The 18857-nt window shown below is 50.3% G+C and overlaps 2 protein-coding genes across 2 annotated transcripts; both read left to right on the top strand.

The window, feature by feature from the left end:
* Positions 1-883: 883 nt before the first annotated feature.
* On the top strand, positions 884-7920 carry LOC142360923 (syntabulin-like). Its single transcript, XM_075417238.1, has 5 exons — positions 884-905; positions 4115-4217; positions 5097-5300; positions 5877-6026; positions 6882-7920. The coding sequence occupies exons 1-5, from the start codon at positions 884-886 to the stop codon at positions 7876-7878; spliced, it is 1476 nt and encodes a 491-aa protein (XP_075273353.1). The 3' UTR covers positions 7879-7920.
* A 3314-nt stretch (positions 7921-11234) lies between these two features.
* LOC142360922 (uncharacterized) lies at positions 11235-17759 on the top strand. Its single transcript, XM_075417237.1, has 5 exons — positions 11235-11301; positions 13364-13521; positions 14522-15456; positions 15793-15922; positions 17652-17759. Exons 1-5 carry the CDS (start codon positions 11235-11237, stop codon positions 17757-17759), a joined length of 1398 nt encoding a protein of 465 aa, XP_075273352.1.
* The last annotated feature ends 1098 nt before the right edge of the window (positions 17760-18857 follow it).

The following is an 18857-nucleotide window of genomic DNA, read 5'->3' as shown; positions in this document are numbered from 1 at the left end:
TACCAGATTTCTGCAAGCAGTGGGAAAAATAATAGAACTGTTGTCCCCGTTGTTCAGGAACAGTGGTACAGAACACCAGGTTACCGAACGTGCTAACTTGAGTAGATCCTGTGGCATGCAAAGAGCTTCCTTGTTCTTCATAACTGCTAGTTGGTACTTCTACCTCTTACGTTGAAATACTTTTTAAAATGCTGCTGGTGTACTATGTATTTGAAGGCAAACTCACATTCATTGGTTGTTGGAAAAAAAAACCAAACAAAACAACAAAAAATACTCAAGAGAAAACCAGTATTTGGAGGTAGCAATCTGGCTTGACTGATCCCTAAAATAAATGGGCGTGCCTCATTTGAAAAGCAGGATGGTGCAAAGGTAAGAGCGATGAGAAGACTGGTGACCTCAGCGTAATGTGTCTCTCTTTCTGCTGTTACTTAGCAGTACTTTATAGCCCACATTCCAAGACTGCGCCTTTCTGGGACAGGGGAAATGAAGAACAAGGTTATGTCAAAGAACATTTAACTCGGTTACAAATGCACGATTTCATCAGAGTACGCCGTGCTCCCATCCTGCAACCAGTCATAACCTTGCTTGCGCTGTGAAGGTGGGAAGGTTTGTGCTTCTGTTCCTGAGACTGTGCAGATAGTTCAATGTGTGGCTGCTGTCATGTGCATAAGCATACTGAAGTGGGGAAATGAGCTACACCTGATTCAGTGTTCTTGAAATATGTGGTCATAGAACAAAAAATGGACTGAAGATGGACCGGAGAACGTACGGTCGTAGGCAAGGTGCTCCATCATTTGCTATCAACTTACTTCACTCGGTCCTCGGTCCTTACTTCACTCGGTACATATGTTCAGGACCGAGTGAAGTAAGTTGATAGCAAATGATGGAGCACCTTGCCTACGACCGTACGTTCTCCATGTCTATGGAGATACATAGTGGTCAATGACACATGCTTCTGGAAGGCTTTCCACCTGCTTCTTAAAACCTCACCTTGGCAAGCAAAAACGAGGATGTCGTTGAACATGTGTCATCTTTCCCCGATCTAAGTGCATGGTTCAAATGCTACACTTCTGTCCCACACCTGACAGCAGACAACGTAACCATCCTGACATTCGGGTCCAATGGCACACAACGCTTGTTTCCTCTACAGTTTTCATCTCACTCTTCTCCCTTTCTTACACATGGACCTCGTAATATTCTTTGGGACAGTAAAGTTCCTGAGATCTTTTCTTCCTTCTCTTTGCCTTTCATTTTCGACCTACACAAAATAGCTACTGCTGCTGTTTTGAAATCAAAGTGTTTCCGGATAATGATGCTCCATGCACTGAGCCCTCCTGCATATTTTACTGATGGGATCCACTTTAATTTCACATCCGTTGCTGTGGAGTGGTGCAGATTTGCTGGAGTTGCCGGCACAGGGAGCTGCGAAGGACCCGGTCGCCAGGGGTGCCGGAGGATGGGGAGATGCATGCGCACACCTCTCCCTCCAGCAGCGAGGATGCCGTGTCCAGGCACCAGCCCGTGCTACCCTCCGAGCTCGCGTCCTGGAGCCGGGCGTGGAGGGCCGTGGGGTGAGGCTGCTGGGCGGCGGTGGGGTGGCAGGGGCTGCTGGGGGCCCTCTATTTGCATTGGTCCAGCCCCCCGCCTGCTTCATAATGGCCAGGTCTCCATGGCGCCAGTGTTAGGGAACGGTCCCTCCCAGTGGGCCAGCAGACCCGGCACAGCCGGCAGGTCCCCTTGGAGCTCCTCTGTCTGCCATAGATCCCTCGGGGTCTGTGGTCCCGAAGAGGTAACATCTGCACCTGCGGGCCTCCTCGGACAGGCTTCAGGCGCTGTGGGCTGCGGACGGGGAGGTCTCTCCTCATCTGGTCCAGCGACTGGTCCCATTGCTGCGGGAGGCAGAACAGCCTAAACAGGTGGATCTGCCATTACTTTTCTTCTAGGGGTTACGGCAGCTGTTTTGGGCATGGAGGAGATGTGGATTCACGGTCTTGAGCCAAACTGGGTAGAGCGGAGACGGCTTGTGATTTATCTGACCTCAATTCCCTATCTTTAATGTCGCTGTAATCTTGCTTGCACAAGTGCACTGAGGGCCTATTTTGTTCTAAAGGAGATATGATGAATAAGACCAGTCAATCTAGTGTGCCATCTTTCTAACCTGACGTATAAGCGTTTACTTCAGGAGAAGAGAAATAGTACCTTGAGCTCAGTGGTTATACTGACTAACTGTCCGTTGACTAAAAATGGGAGGCAAGGCTGGCTTGGAGATGGGTGTCTGCGTTAGGGACGTCCACGTTTAGTCAGACGAATTCCACTCCTGTCTCCCGTGTTCCTCGTCAGGTCTCTGACCACTCTGCTGTTAGCTCTTATCGAAGCCAAGTACAATCTCTGTCTCTTTTACATCTCTTGGTGTGTTTTTTTTTTTTTTGAACAGAAAGGAAAGTCAGTCGTAGACGTTCGGTTGCAGAAGAAAGTTTGCGTTTGAACCACGCATGTATCTTCAAGTAGGTCTAATTAGATGCCTTTTCGTCTTCTGCTCATCCCTGATAAGCTTAGGCACTGTCCGTTTGTCCTGTTTCTCAGGACCCCTGCCCAAGGTGCCTAGCATTGCACAGGGAGATTCTGTATCTCATTTTACACTGGGAATTCCCAGGAATGAAGTATTTGTAGAAGGCAAGCTAAGTAAATTGCACGGAAGTGAAAAAAGCGCTTGGTACCTTCCAAGAGATAATACTGGAATAGAGTCAGAAAACACATGTTTTGAGCAAAAGATACCTAGAAAGCGAAGTAAAACTTATTAGCGTAGAGCTATTGCTTTAGTTTGGATTTACATATGTTTTAGGTTTCAACTTTGAATTTCCATAAATTTGCTTGAATTGTTGTTGAAAACATGTTCAAATAGCCAAGTGTTTCTTTCAAATGGGAAGAAGCAAAGTAGCAGCTACAAAGAGTGTTTCAGCTTTCAAGTGGTCTGCGTTTTTGAGCCCAAATCTACAAGTCCCTGTTAAATGACAGTGGCCTAGAAAAACAACCTTGCAATTCTGTGTCGCCAATTTTATAATCCACCCCCCTCTAAAAATTGTATTAGATGTTGCTTAGTAGAGACATAGGCAATTAGTGGTTGGGCTGTGGCCTCTCAAGACATGTATCTCTTTTTGTTCAGAAGACTCTCGGGCTGCAGCAAGCGCCCACAAGTCCCAGCGAAAACGGAGGACGCAAAATACAAGCCAGCAGGTTGCCACGGAGGATCCGGCAAGTAGAAGGTGAAAGCCTGAGTCCCACCTGTCCTACAAAATGACCTGCCCAGCTGTGGGCTGGTGGCACAATCCACCTCCAGTGCAGGGTCTCGATGGCGAGAAGCTGGGCACAGCAGTGCCCGAGGGTACCAACAGGCGTAGCCTTCCCTGGCCACTGCGCTGGCCAAGGAAGCCACCACTCCCCACTCTTGGGTGGACACCCACCCTACTGCTTGCCAGTGCTCGCTCAGCAGGCAGATCCCTTCATCACATTTCAGCTGATTGCATGGTGCAGCAACAGCTGGTAACTTGGGCAGCTGGCAAAGATGCGCTCAGAGGGGATGTGGAGCAGAACTTTCAGTGTGACCCTCCATAAATCCTGATATACCCTGCTAGGCTATACACATTTATACATACACACATGTATGCGTACATCATCTCAGAAACCAAAACAGAAGCGGCTTTCTTCACAGCAAGGAGCATTTTCATGCGGTTTAAAGCAAGAGAAATCTCTACTTGCAGTTGTGTGCTCCTGAAGGAGCCACGTGAGCAGCCGCATTCGTCTGCTGATGGCTCTGAGAAAGCAAACAGGTTGTCACAACAAATGTGCCTAGCCGACTCCTAAAATGGCTTCTGTAGCGTGAGGGTTTTGTGTCCGAATGTTTTTTCTGCTCTTGTCGAAGTGCCAGTTCTGAAGCAATGTTGAAAATCTGGAACAGATCCAGCGCTTGTCCTCAGGGACGTTTGAAAATTCATGCAACTGCTGAAATTCACACAGGACGGACAAAGGAAGGGTGCTCGTGATTCACCGTTATTTTGAAAACAGTCTTTGAGTTAGAATTTCCATCATGTTTTCACTCTTCCCTTTTCCTTTCCAGGAACTGAAGCCGATTTGAGCTCTTCAAGCAGCACAGGCAGTATTTCAGCACCTGAAGCCCGTGTGACTGCTGCTGGAAGCCAAAGATCTTCTTTTTCTCGCAAGTAAGCAAAGCAGCTTTTGCTGAATCTTGCAAGTGTTGCTAGTGCAAAGACAGACTACTGGGTAAGGTCTTGCAGTTAATACACACACAACTACTATTGTGAGTTTTAAACCAATTTTTATTGAACATTACTTAAGCGCTCCCTAGATTATATCTCAACAAGGAAAGGTATTGGCTGGGAGCAAAAAACAATACGAAGTATAATTTAAAGCCCTAAAATTACCTGACTTTCAGAAAGAATAGATATCATTTCGTATATTACTATACTGCCCTGCTTAATTGAACAGAAGTCCTCTGTAACAAGGCTCCTTCAGATGCATTGCTGTGTTAGGCGCAGCCTGTGCAAATGCTGCCTCACACAAGGGTTGATGCTGTACTGCACAAAGCGGAAGGAGATGTCTCCTTTGCAATATGTTCTTTTTCAACCGTTCCACTTAACTCTCTATGAAACATGTCAGTGCTGTCACAAACCACAGTCCTGCACTTCATTGTAAAACAATGATAAAATCACCCAAACCGCAGCAGTATGAGGCAGGTTTGCAGCAGCCCCTCACCCACCTGTTCCTTATAAACTGTTCCATTTTCAGAGAAGGGGAAGCTCAGGGGACGTGGGTGATCCGACGGAGTCACTGGGAACTGTGAGATCCGCAGAGAAAAGTGAAAATGGCCAAGGTTTCCCTAGGTCACGTAGTTCAGACTGAGCACCCCACAGCTAGTGAAAAAACGTGCAGTGGCTGATGACTTCAGGACTTTCTTGCGGGCACTCACAGTTCTCTGTCTAGTTTAGTGTTCAGACAACTCTGTGTGTAAAAGAAGACACACAAAGAGTTGCGCGACGAGGATAATCCAATATGCTTTAACCATTCTGGTTCCCCTCCAGTCGTGGCCCTTACGGTCAGAATAACGGATCCTTATCCTGCAAGTCCGCAGCCAGCCCACCTGCTTCCCGTCAGAAGGAGCCTCTGTCAGCCCTGTGCAAAAACCAGCTGACTCCTGCCAACATCCGTCAGAATTACAGGGCTTCTTCAGGCACCAGCAGCAGCTCAGGCTCCTACAAAGGAAGCGACAGCAGCCCAGCGCTGAGGCAAGTCTTTATTTCAGCGTCCCGGTGTTGAGCGCAACGAATTGCCTTCTCTGCTCTGTAACGGGGGCTCGGCTGTGCAAGTTGCCGAGCAGGTCACCGTGCTTCTCAGCATAGGTGTGACTGCTCGTGTTGGTGGCTTGACAGCCAGCAGGCTGCTCCATCCCACGGAAAAACTTGATTGTCTCAGCAGTGTAAAACTGAAGGTTCCTTTCTGTCAAAGCCCTTTGAGTTTTTTTGAGGCGCTCCCTCACCTGGCTGTGTCTACAGCTGGGTGCTTGCTCTTGGGCATGCCACCAATTTCGAGCGAGGGGACAGCTGGGTATTTTAAAGTTCAATGTCTCGTGTGATGTAATGGCACTGACACCAAGCAAAATAAGTAGTAGATTTTGCACTACAGCCACAGATCAGCCGTTTCCTCGAGTACTTTGATTTGCCAGAGGGAGTCACTTGTGCGGACTCTGAGGAGCCCCAGAGGAGGCAAGCTTTGTATCAGTCAACGGGACACTTTTCTTTTGGCTAGGACCGCAGAACTGTAGCAGTGATGTTATGTGACGCTTTGGGTTTTTTTCTTTTCAGGTGTTCAGGGGGATGCCATGCTTGTGGTGCCCACTACAAGATTAAGCCACCAAATCCAGAGCAGGATTTGACTGCTCTGCAGCAGAAAGAAGCTACATTGCGGCATTTGAAAACAAAGCTGAAGGAATCGGAGAGCAAACTTAAAGAAAGGTACATTTCACTTCAGAAATCAGTTAGAAAGGTTTGTTCAGAAGCATCTAGGGGCGGGAATCCTGAACGTTTTTACTCATTTCTGGACCACATAAATTGTTGATGAAGAAATCTGAACTATTATCCGTCTGATGAGGTTGTTTTCAGGTATTTCAGGTTTCATAGCATGTTCAGTGAAGCTGTACCATGCAGCTGAGTTCTGAATATGTCTGACTTTTCTCTTGTTTTGAACTTTCCCAACTGAATAATTTTCAAGGATAATTTTTCACCAGTCTGATTTAGCATTGAGACCTGTGATACATCCAATAGTTTCTACCTGCCAGCATGTATTTCCTGAGTCTCCTGTTCTACCTCACTCCGCGAAACAGGACTCCAAATGTCCCCCTTCTCCCCTAAAGAAAGAAAAGCTCTTACACGGACCAGCATGCCCGTCTGTGTTTTTGTCGCTTCAATATTGAAGTTTTCTCAGCAGCCCTTTGTATGGACGCTGAGCAAAGAAGTGACAATGTGCATTACACAGCAACAGATGTCGTCTTTTCTACTAAAACCGCGCCCTCCTGAGAGCCGGCTCTCCGCACACACAACCCAAGCGGGCACACAGCGGGGTCTGAACGGAGCCCCAAGGCAGAGTCCCAGGGACCCTGCGGTCCAGTTCGGGATAGCCCGACCTCTGCATCAGCGAGGGCTGGATCTCACACAGAGATCTCTCCCCACTCGCTTGCAAGCCTTGGAAGGAATCTGCTTCCTTCCTGGAGAGTCTCTGCAGCGCAGCCACCCCCAGTGCGCTGGAGCCTCATGTTGTCTCTTGAACTGACCACCCAGCAGAGCTGTTACACCATTTTTCTTTTGCTACAGGGAAATAGAAATAGCAGAGCTCAAAGCTCAGCTGGGACGCATGAAGGAAGACTGGATTGAAGAAGAGTGTAAGCATGTGGAGGGGGATCTGGCCTTAAACGAAGCAAGAAGCAAAATTAAGCAGCTCGAGCAGGTTATTGAAGCCATGAAAAACAATGCTGTTGAGAAAGACCAAAAAATTCAGAAATACTTCTTAGACATCAGCATTGAAAATAAGAAACTGGAATCTTTGCTGCAGAGCATGGAAATGGCTCAGAACAGCTCTGCGATGGACGAGCAGTGCCTGCAGTACAGCTGTGACGCAGAGGGGAAGCCATCAGCGTTGTGTGCCACGATGCCAGAGAGCCTCATGGCAGAGGACCAAGCTCTGGAGGAGGTGGCAGATAGCAGGCTTCTTCTTAGTGAGGACACATCTAATGGGACTGATTCAGCTGAAGAGAGCTGGAGCAGCACAGGTTGTGAGTGGAGTGATCCCGCTCCCTCCAGTTGTGTTGTGAAGAAACTGATGCTTGACAGTGTTGCAGATGAAAAACTAACTTCTTCGCGGCAGGAGGAGAAAAGCAGCAGTGTGATGGTGGAACAGGCCGTCCAGACTGACGCGGTGCCATATAGCCTAGATGTGGAGCAGCTCATTCAGAACGTCTTCAGAGCTCAGGATGCCTGTTCTCCTGTGCAGTCTCTATGCAGGAAGGTGGAGCACAGAGTTGGTGAAAACCATTTCATGAAAGAACTTGATTTTACAGACCCTCATGATGATGAAGCCTTTGGGTATGTCAATACTTGCTCGCAGGCAGGAAGAAAGAGGAGATATTGGAGCAGCAGTCTCCTGAGAGATGTTCCGGCTGTAGCTGCCCCTGTTGTATCAACTGTCATGTGGGCTTTCAGTACTCAGAGAGGAGGATTAGATTACATTTACAATATTGGAGCATTGCTTCGTGGTTGCTGCCTCGTAGCCCTGCACTCTTTACGCCATACGCTCTTCAGTGTCAAAACTTAAAGTCCACTCTGTCCCCAGGCCCCAGCTGGCCTCAGCACTGAGAATGAGGGATGAGATAGATAGGTCATAAAAAGTTATTGAATATTCTGGCAGAGCCCACGATTTTGCTACATATACCTGTATTGTGTTTTAACTTATTGTTTACTGAATTGCTTTATTATAGATAACCTTTATAATCAGAAGTTCAGTAAAGCATGTTAGAAATATTAAAGGTGTGCGAGTATCTTCTTGAAGTACAGCTGCAGAGAACACCCCATCTCAGCTGAGCTGCCAGGCCCAGGCTGCGCAGGGGCAGGCACTGCGTCAGGGCATAAGGACCCATCAGGACCCAGAGACCGGAGTTAGGCTGAGAAAACCTAAGTACAGCTCCAAGCATAAGCGCTCAGCTGGAGAAGAAGGCTCCGGTCGGTCTGCGATTGTACACGCCACCTGCTCTGCCACACCCATGCTGCATTCACAGATACAAGTGACCTGATCTTTAACCCAGTGCAATCTTCTGGAAGCTTGTAACTTCTCATTTCTGCACTGCCAGGAGAGTATCAGTCTTCCTGGCGTTTAACAGAAGTCCAGAAGGCCTTGTTTAACCCAGCTGGTGGGAGCCACGCAGTCTCGCTGTGCACGCTGAGATGCCACTGTGACCATCAAACCACAAATTCTCCATGTCCAAAACTTCAGATCTGTCCATAGATCAGAGGAGGGCAACACTACCCAACAGATGAAACCGTGGCATTTGTCTGGCCCCACCCAACCTTTCAGCAACACCTCTGGCCATTGTAACCTCGCCGGCCTCCTGTTTTCTCCTCCAGCCATGCAAGTGTAGTATTTCCCGGTGCAGCCCAGAGCAGAAGAGGTCTAGTGAAGCCAGGCAGTGCCATGCATTGCTCTGCAGCTTTTGAGAAGAAGGGAGTTCGTAGTAAGCTGCAAGGGAGCAGGAACAACTGGCCAGCATGGGGGGAGCCTTTGCAACACTCAAGAGGGTGACACACACCGATGCACACAGAGGCGACGCAGAGACCCCTCACGTCCCTGTGGTGCCCGGGTTCTGAATTACTTGTGTTTGCAAGGGAGAATAAGGGAGGTTCACAAAGCCTAGCTGTATGGTCTTCCCAGCTGATGTCAGGGTGTTTGAAGTCTCCCATGAGAACCAGGGCCTGTGACTGTGACGCTGCTTGCAGTTGCCTGTAGAAGGCCTCGTCAACCTCCTCCTCCTGGTCAGGTGGCCTGTAGTACACACCCACCGTAATGTCACCCGTGTGAGCCTGTCCCTTAATTCTAACCCACAAGCTCTCAACTCCTTCTTCATCTGCCTCCAGGCCAAGCTCAATGCATTCCAGTTGCTCCTTCACATATAGAGCAACTCCCCCACCTCTCCTTGTTGGCCTGTCTTTCCTAAAGGGTCTGTAGCCATCCATGACAGCGTGCCAGTCATGCGAGTTGTCCCACCACGTTTCTGTGATGGCGACCAAGTCGTAGCCGTCCTGCTGTACAATGGCTTCCAGCTCCTCCTGTTTATTGCCCATGCTACGTGCATTGGTATAGACACACTTGAGCTGGGCTGTCAATCTCACCCCTGGCCTTGGCACACCAAGCCTAGGCTCATCCCTAGTGAACGGGGTGATGTCCCCTTCCCCCTTCGAACCTAGTTTAAAGCCCTCTCAATGAGCCCCGCCAGCTCGTGGCCAAGAATCCTTTCTCCCCTTTGAGATAGTTGCGATCCGCCTGCTGCCAGCAGGCCCGGTGCGATCTACACCTCCCCGCGATCAAAGAAGCCAAAATTTGACTGATGGCACCAGTCCCTGAGCCACCTGTTAACCAGGTGAGTTTTCCTGCCCCTTTCAGTGCTGTTCCCTGCCACTGATGGGATGGAGGAAAACACCACCTGCGCCCCTGATCCCTCAACCGGTCGCCCCAGTGCCCTGAAGTCCCTTTTGATGGCCTTGGGACTTCTCTCTGCTGTCTCGTCCCCGCCAACCTGCATTACCAAGAGGGGGCAGTAATCAGAGGGCCGCACCAGACCAGGGAGTTTCTTCACAACATCCCTAACCCGGGCCCCAGGGAGGCAGCAGACTTCCCTGTGGGATGGGTCCGGTCGGCAGATCGGGCCCTCTGTTCCCCTCAGAAGGGAATCGCCTATGAACAAAATTTCAAATGGACTGATGCCCTCTTTGCTCCTGGGTTTTACTCTGATTCTCAGTAAAGCTAAGGGTAGAGCTTTGTCCCAAGACAAATTTGCCTCCTGACCAATTTTTGCCAGTTGTTGTTTGATCAAATGATTCATTTTTTCTATTTGGCCACTTGCCTGTGGTCTGTAGGGGGTGTGTAGCTGCCAATCAATACGCAATATTTTACTGATGTGTTGTACTACATGTGTGCAAAAATGTGACCCTCTATCCGAGGATATGATTGCTGGCACCCCAAACCGTGGTATGATTTCATTTAACAAAATTTGTACCACTTCCCGAGCCTTATTTGTTCTACAGGGAAATGCTTCAGGCCATCTGGAAAACGTGTCTGTTATAACCAATAAGTATCAATACCCCCCTTTTCTTGGAAGTTCTGAAAAATCTATTTGCCAATGTTGCCCTGGTATGTTCCCCTTTCCAGTTTTCCCAAAGTGTACTTTGCATGTTGTATTTGGATTATTTCTCAGACAAATTTCACACATTTGGGTTGCTTGTTTTACAGTAGCACACAGGTTTCTGCCTACTATTCTCTTGTTGAGATCCTTATATAGTGCATCTGCTCCCCAGTGAGTTTTGTTGTGTTCTTTTCTGACTACTTCCCATAATAGATTGGAAGGTATAACTATACGATTATCTGGTATTAAATACATCTTACCTTGTTCACTTGCTCCCAAATCTTTTACTAATTTCATATCTTTTTTTGAATATTTAAATTCCATTTCTGTATCTACGAGTTTACCATCTGGTACCAGTGCCAAGGTTTTTACAGAATCTCTTTCTGCTGCCCTTTTAGACTCTTGATCTGCTAGTTTATTTCCCAGTTCCTGTTCAGTGTTACCTTTTTGATGCCCTCTGCAATGCATTATTGCCACTTGTTCTGGTAGATGTATAGCTTCCAAAAGCTGTAAGATTTCTTTTGCATGCTTGATCTGTTTACCTTGAGCTGTAAGCAGTCGTCGTTATTTCCACAATGCTCCATGAGCATGGACGACCCCGAAGGCGTATTTGGAGTCTGTCCAAATATTTATTTTCTTTCCTTTCGCCAATTCTAAGGCTCTGGTTAAAGCGATTATCTCTGCCTTTTGAGCAGACGTACCTGCAGGTAAAGGTTCTGCCTCGATTACCTTGTGTGCGGGGGTTACTGCATACCCTGCTTTATGAGCCCCGTCCTTTATGAAGCTGCTTCCATCGGTGAACCAGGAGTCTTCTGCGCTTTCCAATGGTTCCTCCTTTAAACCAGGTCTGCTGGAATAGACTGTTTCAATAGTCTCCAAGCAGTCGTGCATCAGAGGTTCCATAGTGGCGGAAGCTTTACTAAGAAAAGATGCTGGATTTACAATGTTAGCTGTCACAATCTTAATATCATCTTGTTCCACCAAAATAGCCTGGTACTTTAGGAATCGGGATGGTGAGAGCCAATGGCCCCCCTTTTGTTCAAATACTGCAGAAACTGTATGTGAGACTATGACTGTCATTTTCTGGCCCATAGCAAACTTACGAGCTTCTTGAATGTTAAGGACAACTGCTGCAACAGCTCGCAGACACCCAGGCCATCCTTTGCTTACCTCATCCAATTGCTTGGAGAAATATGCCACTGCTGTCTTGGACGGCCCCAGCTGTTGAGCCAGCACTCCCAGGGCAATGCCTTGTCTCTCGTGAGAAAATAACCAAAAGGGTTTTAGAACATTTGTAAGTCCGAGAGCCGGGGCTCTCATAAGTTCTCTTTTTAATTGTTCACAAGCTCTTTTTACACCTCCGGTCCAAATCAGTTGTCTGGCATTGTTTTTCAACAGTTCATAGAAGGGTTTTACCATTAATGCATAATTATATATCCATAGTCTACACCATCCTGTCATTCCTAAAAAGGTTCGTAATTCTTTTACCGTTTGTGGTTCTGGAGTCGGCAGACTGCTTCTTTCCTCTCTCTTCCCAGTTCTTGTTGTCCTCTTGAGATTTTGAGTCCGAGGTTAAGTCACTTGTTGTTGAATCATCTGAGCTTTCTGTTGAGAAACTCAATAACCATTAAGTCCCAGAAAATTAAGAAGACTCACTGTCCATTTTTTGCAATCCCCCTCTGTTTCGGCAGTGATGAGGAGATCATCGACATATTGTGACAAAGTCCCCTTTTGTGTCAGAGGATTCCATTTTTCGAGATCCCGAGCTAGCTGATTCCAAAGATGGTAGGGCTATTTTTGAAACCTTGGGGTAACACTGTCCGGGTTAACTGGGTTTTTCGTCCAGAATCTGGATTTTCCTATTCAAAAGCGAACAGGCTCTGACTGTTTGAGGCCAGAGGTCTAGTGAAGCCAGGCAGTGCCATGCATTGCTCTGCAGCTTTTGGGAAGAAGGGAGTTCGTAGTAAGTTGCAAGGGAGCAGGAATAGCTGGCCAGCACGGGGGGAGCCTTTGCAACACTCAAGAGGGTGACACACACCGATGCACACAGAGGCGACGCAGAGACCCCTCACGTCCCTGTGGTGCCCGGGTTCTGAATTACTTGTGTTTGCAAGGAAGAATAGGGGAGGTTCACAAAGGGTTATATTAAGAAAGACAAATCTAACAGACAGTTTGATGTAACACAGTCCCCAGGAGCTCACAAAGATGCCCACGAGAGCATCTTGCTTTCTCTGCCGGTCACTTTCTCTTCCATGCTCTCCTGCCTTCCTGGGTTCCTGCAGGCCAGCTGGCTTGCCTTGTGACACTTCTGCAATACATAGCTCACTTTCACCCAAAGATCACTTTCAAAAGCTTTTTCTTTTAATTGCATGGACACAAGGGCCAAAAGCAATAGCTGGGGGAGGGGGAACGTGCTAATCCAAATTTTACACAACCATGGCATTTCATCATTCCCAGAGATCTCCTTTTGGGCCTGGAACACATTACAGAAAATGCCTTATTCCTGCTTCAAAGTACATCTGTTCAAGGCTGAGAGCGCAATATTTTATACCCAATTTTACCAACTTTATTACAATTTTGGATTTCTCTTTTACACTCACTGTTGTGTAAACGATCTTCACTTTGTGTCCTCGTGAAATAGAGCATCATTTAGAGGAAAAAGTGATCTTCAGTTCGAGGAGAGACATTCACCTGCGACTACACGGGTTTCTTTTGCAGTAGGCAGGCAATAAAGCAGCACAAACCTACACTCATGTTCAACATTTCAAAAGGCTGAACTCATTCCAAACCATGTTTCAGGCAGGCTCCATTTAGCAGCAGTGTTTTTAAACGTGCTGTTTATAAGGCGCTAACACCAGAGTAGTGCCAAAGTTGTTTCCTGCCCTTAAAATCTTTCTGTCCTCTCAGCTTTCATAAGGTACTTCTGCTCAGCAAGAGGTGACAGAGCTCCCGTCACCCTCCCGGTAAAAGTCCTTGCTCTGATCTTTACCCAAAACTCAGATGCTTCCAAGCCTCCACCTTTCCTCCTCCATACTGAAGGGTGTAGGCAGCTGAAGGTGCCCTTTGTGAGCAGAGGCCAGAAGTGCCACGATCATTGCTCCACTCTCAGACTTCAGGGGACTGGCCTTTGTTCCGCCATCTACAGAGGATACACCAGCTGTTGCTGCAGACATACCATCGTAATTTTGTTCCCCTCTAATATTTGGTTTTAGCCTTGATCACAGAATCACAGAATCACAGAATGTTCGGGGTTGGAAGTGACCTCTGTGGGTCATCTAGTCCAACCCTCCTGCCGAAGCAGGGTCACCTACAGCAGGCTGCACAGGACTGCGTCCAGGCGGGTCTTGAATATCTCCAGAGAAGGAGACTCCACAGCCTCCCTGGGCAGCCTGTGCCAGGGCTCCGTCACCCTCAGAGGGAAGAAGTTCTTCCTCATGTTTAGGCGGAACTTCCTGTGCCTCAGTTTGTGCCCATTGCCCCTTGTCCTGTCACTGGGCACCACTGAAAAGAGTCTGGCCCCATCCTCCTGACAGCCACCCTTGAGATATTTATAAACATTTATAAGGTCCCCTGGCAGCCTTCTCTTCTTCACGCTGAACAAGCCCAGCTCCCTCAGCCTCTCCTTGTAGGGGAGATGTTCCAGTCCCCTCACCATCCTCGTAGCCCTCTGCTGGACTCTCTCCAGTAGCTCCTCATCTTTCTTGAACTGGGGAGCCCAGAACTGGACAGAGTACTCCAGATGGGGCCTCCCTAGGGCAGAGTAGAGGGGAAGGAGAACCTCCCTCGACCTACTGGCCACACTCCTCTTGATGCACCTGTAGAAGACTGCTACAAACTGCTTTTGTCTCGACATTGCCATTGTCGTCCCTTCCTGGCCTCTGAAAAAAACGCCTCAACGACCTGCAGGAAAGCACTTGCGCACAGAGTAGCGCGTGGACGGGTCCCACTGTGATTCTGTGATTCTGTGATTCTGAGTTAAGGAACCAGCTCCTGAGGACGGCAGACTCCTTGGCGGAAACAGAAGTAGCGCTGGCAGGGAAAGGGGTGCGATCGATCTATCCCCAGGAGGACTTGAAGGGAGCAAAAGGGACTGTAGGGAGCCCCCCCCACAAGTACCCGTTGGTTAAAACAGAATTCGTATATGAAGATGACGGTGATAATCGCCCCCTGATTATTACTAAAGAAATCCCTTTTGCGGCAACTGAATTGGCAAAGCTGCGGAAAGATTTTGCAAGAACCACGAGAGAACTGGAGACAGAATATGTCTGGTGGGTGTCCCTGTCGGGGTGGGACAGGATCTTGTTGTTGGAAAGGGAAGCGGAAGGGTACTGGGGCCCGGGCGTGTTCTTAACCCCCAGTGAACGCCGAGCCCTGTGGTCGCTGACTCAGAGGGCCGAGCACTGGGCCGCGGGGTTGAACCCGCTGGAGAGGGGGGATCCCCTGGCCACCACAGGCACGACAGATCAGTTATTGGAAAGTGTGCAGAAAGTGGCTTGCCTTCAGATGATGTATGACCGGGAGCTCAAGCCTAATCTGAGCTCCCCGATGCTGCTGCTGGCAGACCCCGAAAGAATGACTCCCCAGCTACGGGGGCTTCCCGATTCCCTGAAACCCACAGGGATCCAGCGGCAGAGGAGAATTCAAAACACCCCCAGCGAGGGGAGAACCGCGGCTACCCTGGAGGGGGGAGTGACCCCCGACCGTCGGCAGCCGGGGAGCAAAGTGTGGATGTGCGGGGAGATAGCCCAAGAGCTGATTAGCTGTGGGAGGAGATACGGACCTGTTAACCGGCCATATCAAAGGGCTGAAACCAGAGCCCTGCGAGCCGCAGAACAAGGGAGTGGGCAGTCGTTTTTCTCGGGGAGAAGCCCGGATCTGGCTGGGAAAGAAAAGCCCCTAATTCGGCAGGGGATCTGGCAGTTAGGGCTTCAGAAGGGCATTCCCCGGGACCTCATGCATGGACTCCTGACCAAGAAGGTGGAACAGCTTGTGCAGAGATGGTCAGGGCGAGAAATCGCTTTTGGGCCAGATCCTAGTGCCCCACCCTTGGTGAATCTGGGGGGGGGGAACGAAACAGGGAAGAAGCTGGTGGGAAACTAAATCCTCCCCTCCCCCAGGGTGAGGGGGGAGGCGGAGGGTGGATGTGTGTAAGACAGCTCACCTGCAATAACAAAGGGGATTTATTGATTACGGTGGCGGTAGGGCCAAAGAGGAGACCGGTAAGCTTTTTGATTGACACCGGAGCACAAATTACTGCGCTAAGCCGGGTCGAGGCAGAACGGTGTGGAATTTCGGTCCCGTCCGAAAGCCTCCGCCTTCCCTCCTCCATGCTGAAGGGTGCAGGCAGCTCAAGGTGCCCTTTGTTACGTGTGGCTGGTGAGGCCAGAGGATTTTGCAGCCCGGGGGGTTTCTCCTCGCCTCCCGGCGGCCGAGACCCCCGAGGCCTCCCCATCCCAGTCCGGCCCGGTTTGCGGGCGCGCGGCGCTGGGGCGGAGCAGGGCGCGGGGCAGCTCCTGCCCCCGCCCCGCGCTCGGGGACCCGGGGCCGGGCGGCCCCGCTGCCGGGGGCGTCTGACGGCCCCGCCGGGCCCGCCCCGCCCCGCCCCGCCGCCCCGCGCCCGGCAGCCGCGCAGAGCCCGCCGCGCCCCGCCATGGGCTGCTCCAGCAGCGCCCGCAGCCGCCCCGCCGGGCCGCCGCCGCGGGGTGAGCCGGGCCGGGCCGGGCCGTGCTGGGCCGCGGGGAGCCGGGCGGGGTGGGGGGTCCCCGCGAAGCCCGCCGGGGGAGGGGGTCCCGTCGGGGGGCTGGCGCCGCGGCTGGGCGTCCCGCGGGGGCCGGGAGCACGGCGGGGTCCCTGGGCGTGCGGTGGGGCCCGGGGCCGGGGACGTCGCACGCTGCTGCTGCTCGCAGGTGGCCGGGTCGCCGCTTCCCACAGAATCACAGAATAGTAGGGGTTGGAAGGGACCTCTGTGGGTCATCTAGTCCAACCCTCCTGCCGAAGCAGGGTCACCTACAGCAGGCTGCACAGGACCTTGTCCAGGCGGGTCTTGAATATCTCCAGAGAAGGAGACTCCACAGCCTCCCTGGGCAGCCTGTGCCAGGGCTCCGTCACCCTCAGAGGGAAGAAGTTCTTCCTCATGTTTAGACGGAACTTCCTGTGCCTCAGTTTGTGCCCATTGCCCCTTGTCCTGTCACTGGGCACCACTGAAAAGAGCTTGGCCCCATCCTCCTGACACCCACCCTTCAGATATTTGTAGGCATTTATAAGGTCCCCTCGCAGCCTTCTCTTCCTCAGGCTGAACAAGCCCAGTTCCCTCAACCTCTCCTCGTAGGGGAGATGCTCCAGTCCCCTCACCATCCTCGTAGCCCTCCGCTGGACTCTCTCCAGTAGCTCTTCATCTTTCTTGAACTGGGGAGCCCAGAACTGGACAGAGTACTCCAGATGAGGCCTCACCAGGGCAGTGTAGAGGGGAAGGAGAACCTCCCTCGTCCTGCTGGCCACACTCTTCTTGATGCACCCCAGGATCCCATTGGCTTTCTTGGCAGCCAGGGCACACTGCTGGCTCATGGTTAACCTGTCGTCCACCAGGACACCCAGGTCCCTCTCCGCAGAGCTGCTCTCCAGCAGGTCCACCCCAAGCCTGTACTGGTGCATGAGGTTGTTCCTCCCCAGGTGCAGGACCCTGCACTTGCCCTTGTTGAACCTCATCAGGTTCCTCTCTGACCAGCTTTCCAGCCTATCCAGGTCACGCTGAATGGCAGCACAGCCTTCTGGTGTATCTACCACACCTCCCAGTTTGCTGTCGTCAGCAAACTTGCTGAGGGTACATTCTAACTCTTCATCCAGGTCGTTGATGAAGAAGTTAACAAGACTGGGCCCAGTACTGACCCCTGGGGGACACCACTTGTCACCAGCCTCCAACTAGACTCAGCGCGGCTGATGACAACCCTCTGAGTTCTGCCATTCAGCCAGTTCTCTATCCACTTCACCGACCACTCATCCAGCCCACACTTCCTCAGCTTCGCTAGGAGGATATCATGGGAGACTGGGGCCCATCCCGCGGGCTGGGGTTTTGCTTGAGTTTACAGACAGGTCCTTTAGTGTAACGCCTTGGAAATCCAGTGCTTCCCCCCGTTCCCCCTTCAAAATAATGCGGGCCGGCAGGTTCTGACCCCGCGATCCTTCCTGCTGCTCACAGACTCTGCACGTCCACCCCAGCGCAGTCTGCGGCGCCGGCAGCGCTCCGGTGCCTCTGGTTTGGCTCCAGCCGCCGGGCGTTAACTTTGGGTGGAAGCCGGGTTTGTAGGATGCTCCAGAAGAGTGTCCTTGCTGTTCAGTGGAAGTTAAAGAAAACTTTGTTTCCCTATTCATCGTATTTGGAAGTTTGGAAATGCTTTTATAAGACCCCGAATGCTGCAGTTACAGCTACTGGCTTCTCCAGAAAGATACATCCTGAAGACAGATACGTAAAAGTTGTTTGCGTTTAGTTCGGCTGCATTTCTTCCCTGTGTTCTTGAGTCATTATCTGTTGCTGTTACTCTGGCTGCGGCATCCATGTTTTCTGCATGCGTTTATTCTCCGTGTGCTGTCTCGTGGTGGGGTGGTTTGCGGCTGCCGAGGTGACAACAGGTCGTGTGGGGCGAGCGCTGTCGCACCGCTGCCGACCCAGCACACGCCGGCGAACCGAGGAGCCCCGCTCTGAGATGGACATCAGAACCACAGGCATTCCCCTCCACCCCCACACCTCTCCTTCCAGCAGACATTAACTTTTCTTCTGCACAAAAGCGCTGTTGTCCGCTATGCACGCTTTTCCCAGAGGAATGCCACTGGAAACACAAACAGTGAAAAGTGCTGTTAACTGAACAGAGAATTTTCACACTAGCTTTATTCACTACACAATCTTTTTTGTTATACTACCTATGCAAGGGGTGTAAGGTGTCAATAAACACATAGCTGACGAGAGCAAAGGAAAAAAACACCACAACAATCTGCTCATTTTACTCCCCCACTTCGTCTAGAACACATCACTGAGTGGCACAGGGGCAACAAGGACCCATACTCCAAGTGGCACATTGCAGCTCTCTCCTGTCTTGCATAAGTAGTAAGAGACTGGCATGAGGAGGTCACTCCTGCTTCGGAGTCAGTTGATTTTATATGAAAAATCTGCTAAGATGTTTGCAGGAGGACTTTAAAAATAAAAATGAAGCTTCACTCACTTGAAAAAGTGAAATTTAACACAGATTCGGTAAGAATAAAGAATTATTTATTAGAATACAGAATTGTAATTTAGAGTAGATTTTCTTATATTCCCCACACCTCTGAATTCATGCAGAAGGGAAGAAGCTACCTACACCCCAGCCAGCGTGTGGAGACAGCAGAGTTCCAAAAAGCCTTACGAGGTGTT

This window comes from Opisthocomus hoazin, chromosome 3, assembly GCF_030867145.1.
Source record: "Opisthocomus hoazin isolate bOpiHoa1 chromosome 3, bOpiHoa1.hap1, whole genome shotgun sequence".
Classification (NCBI taxonomy): domain Eukaryota; kingdom Metazoa; phylum Chordata; class Aves; order Opisthocomiformes; family Opisthocomidae; genus Opisthocomus; species Opisthocomus hoazin.
This window is presented reverse-complemented; position numbering and strand designations above follow the sequence as displayed.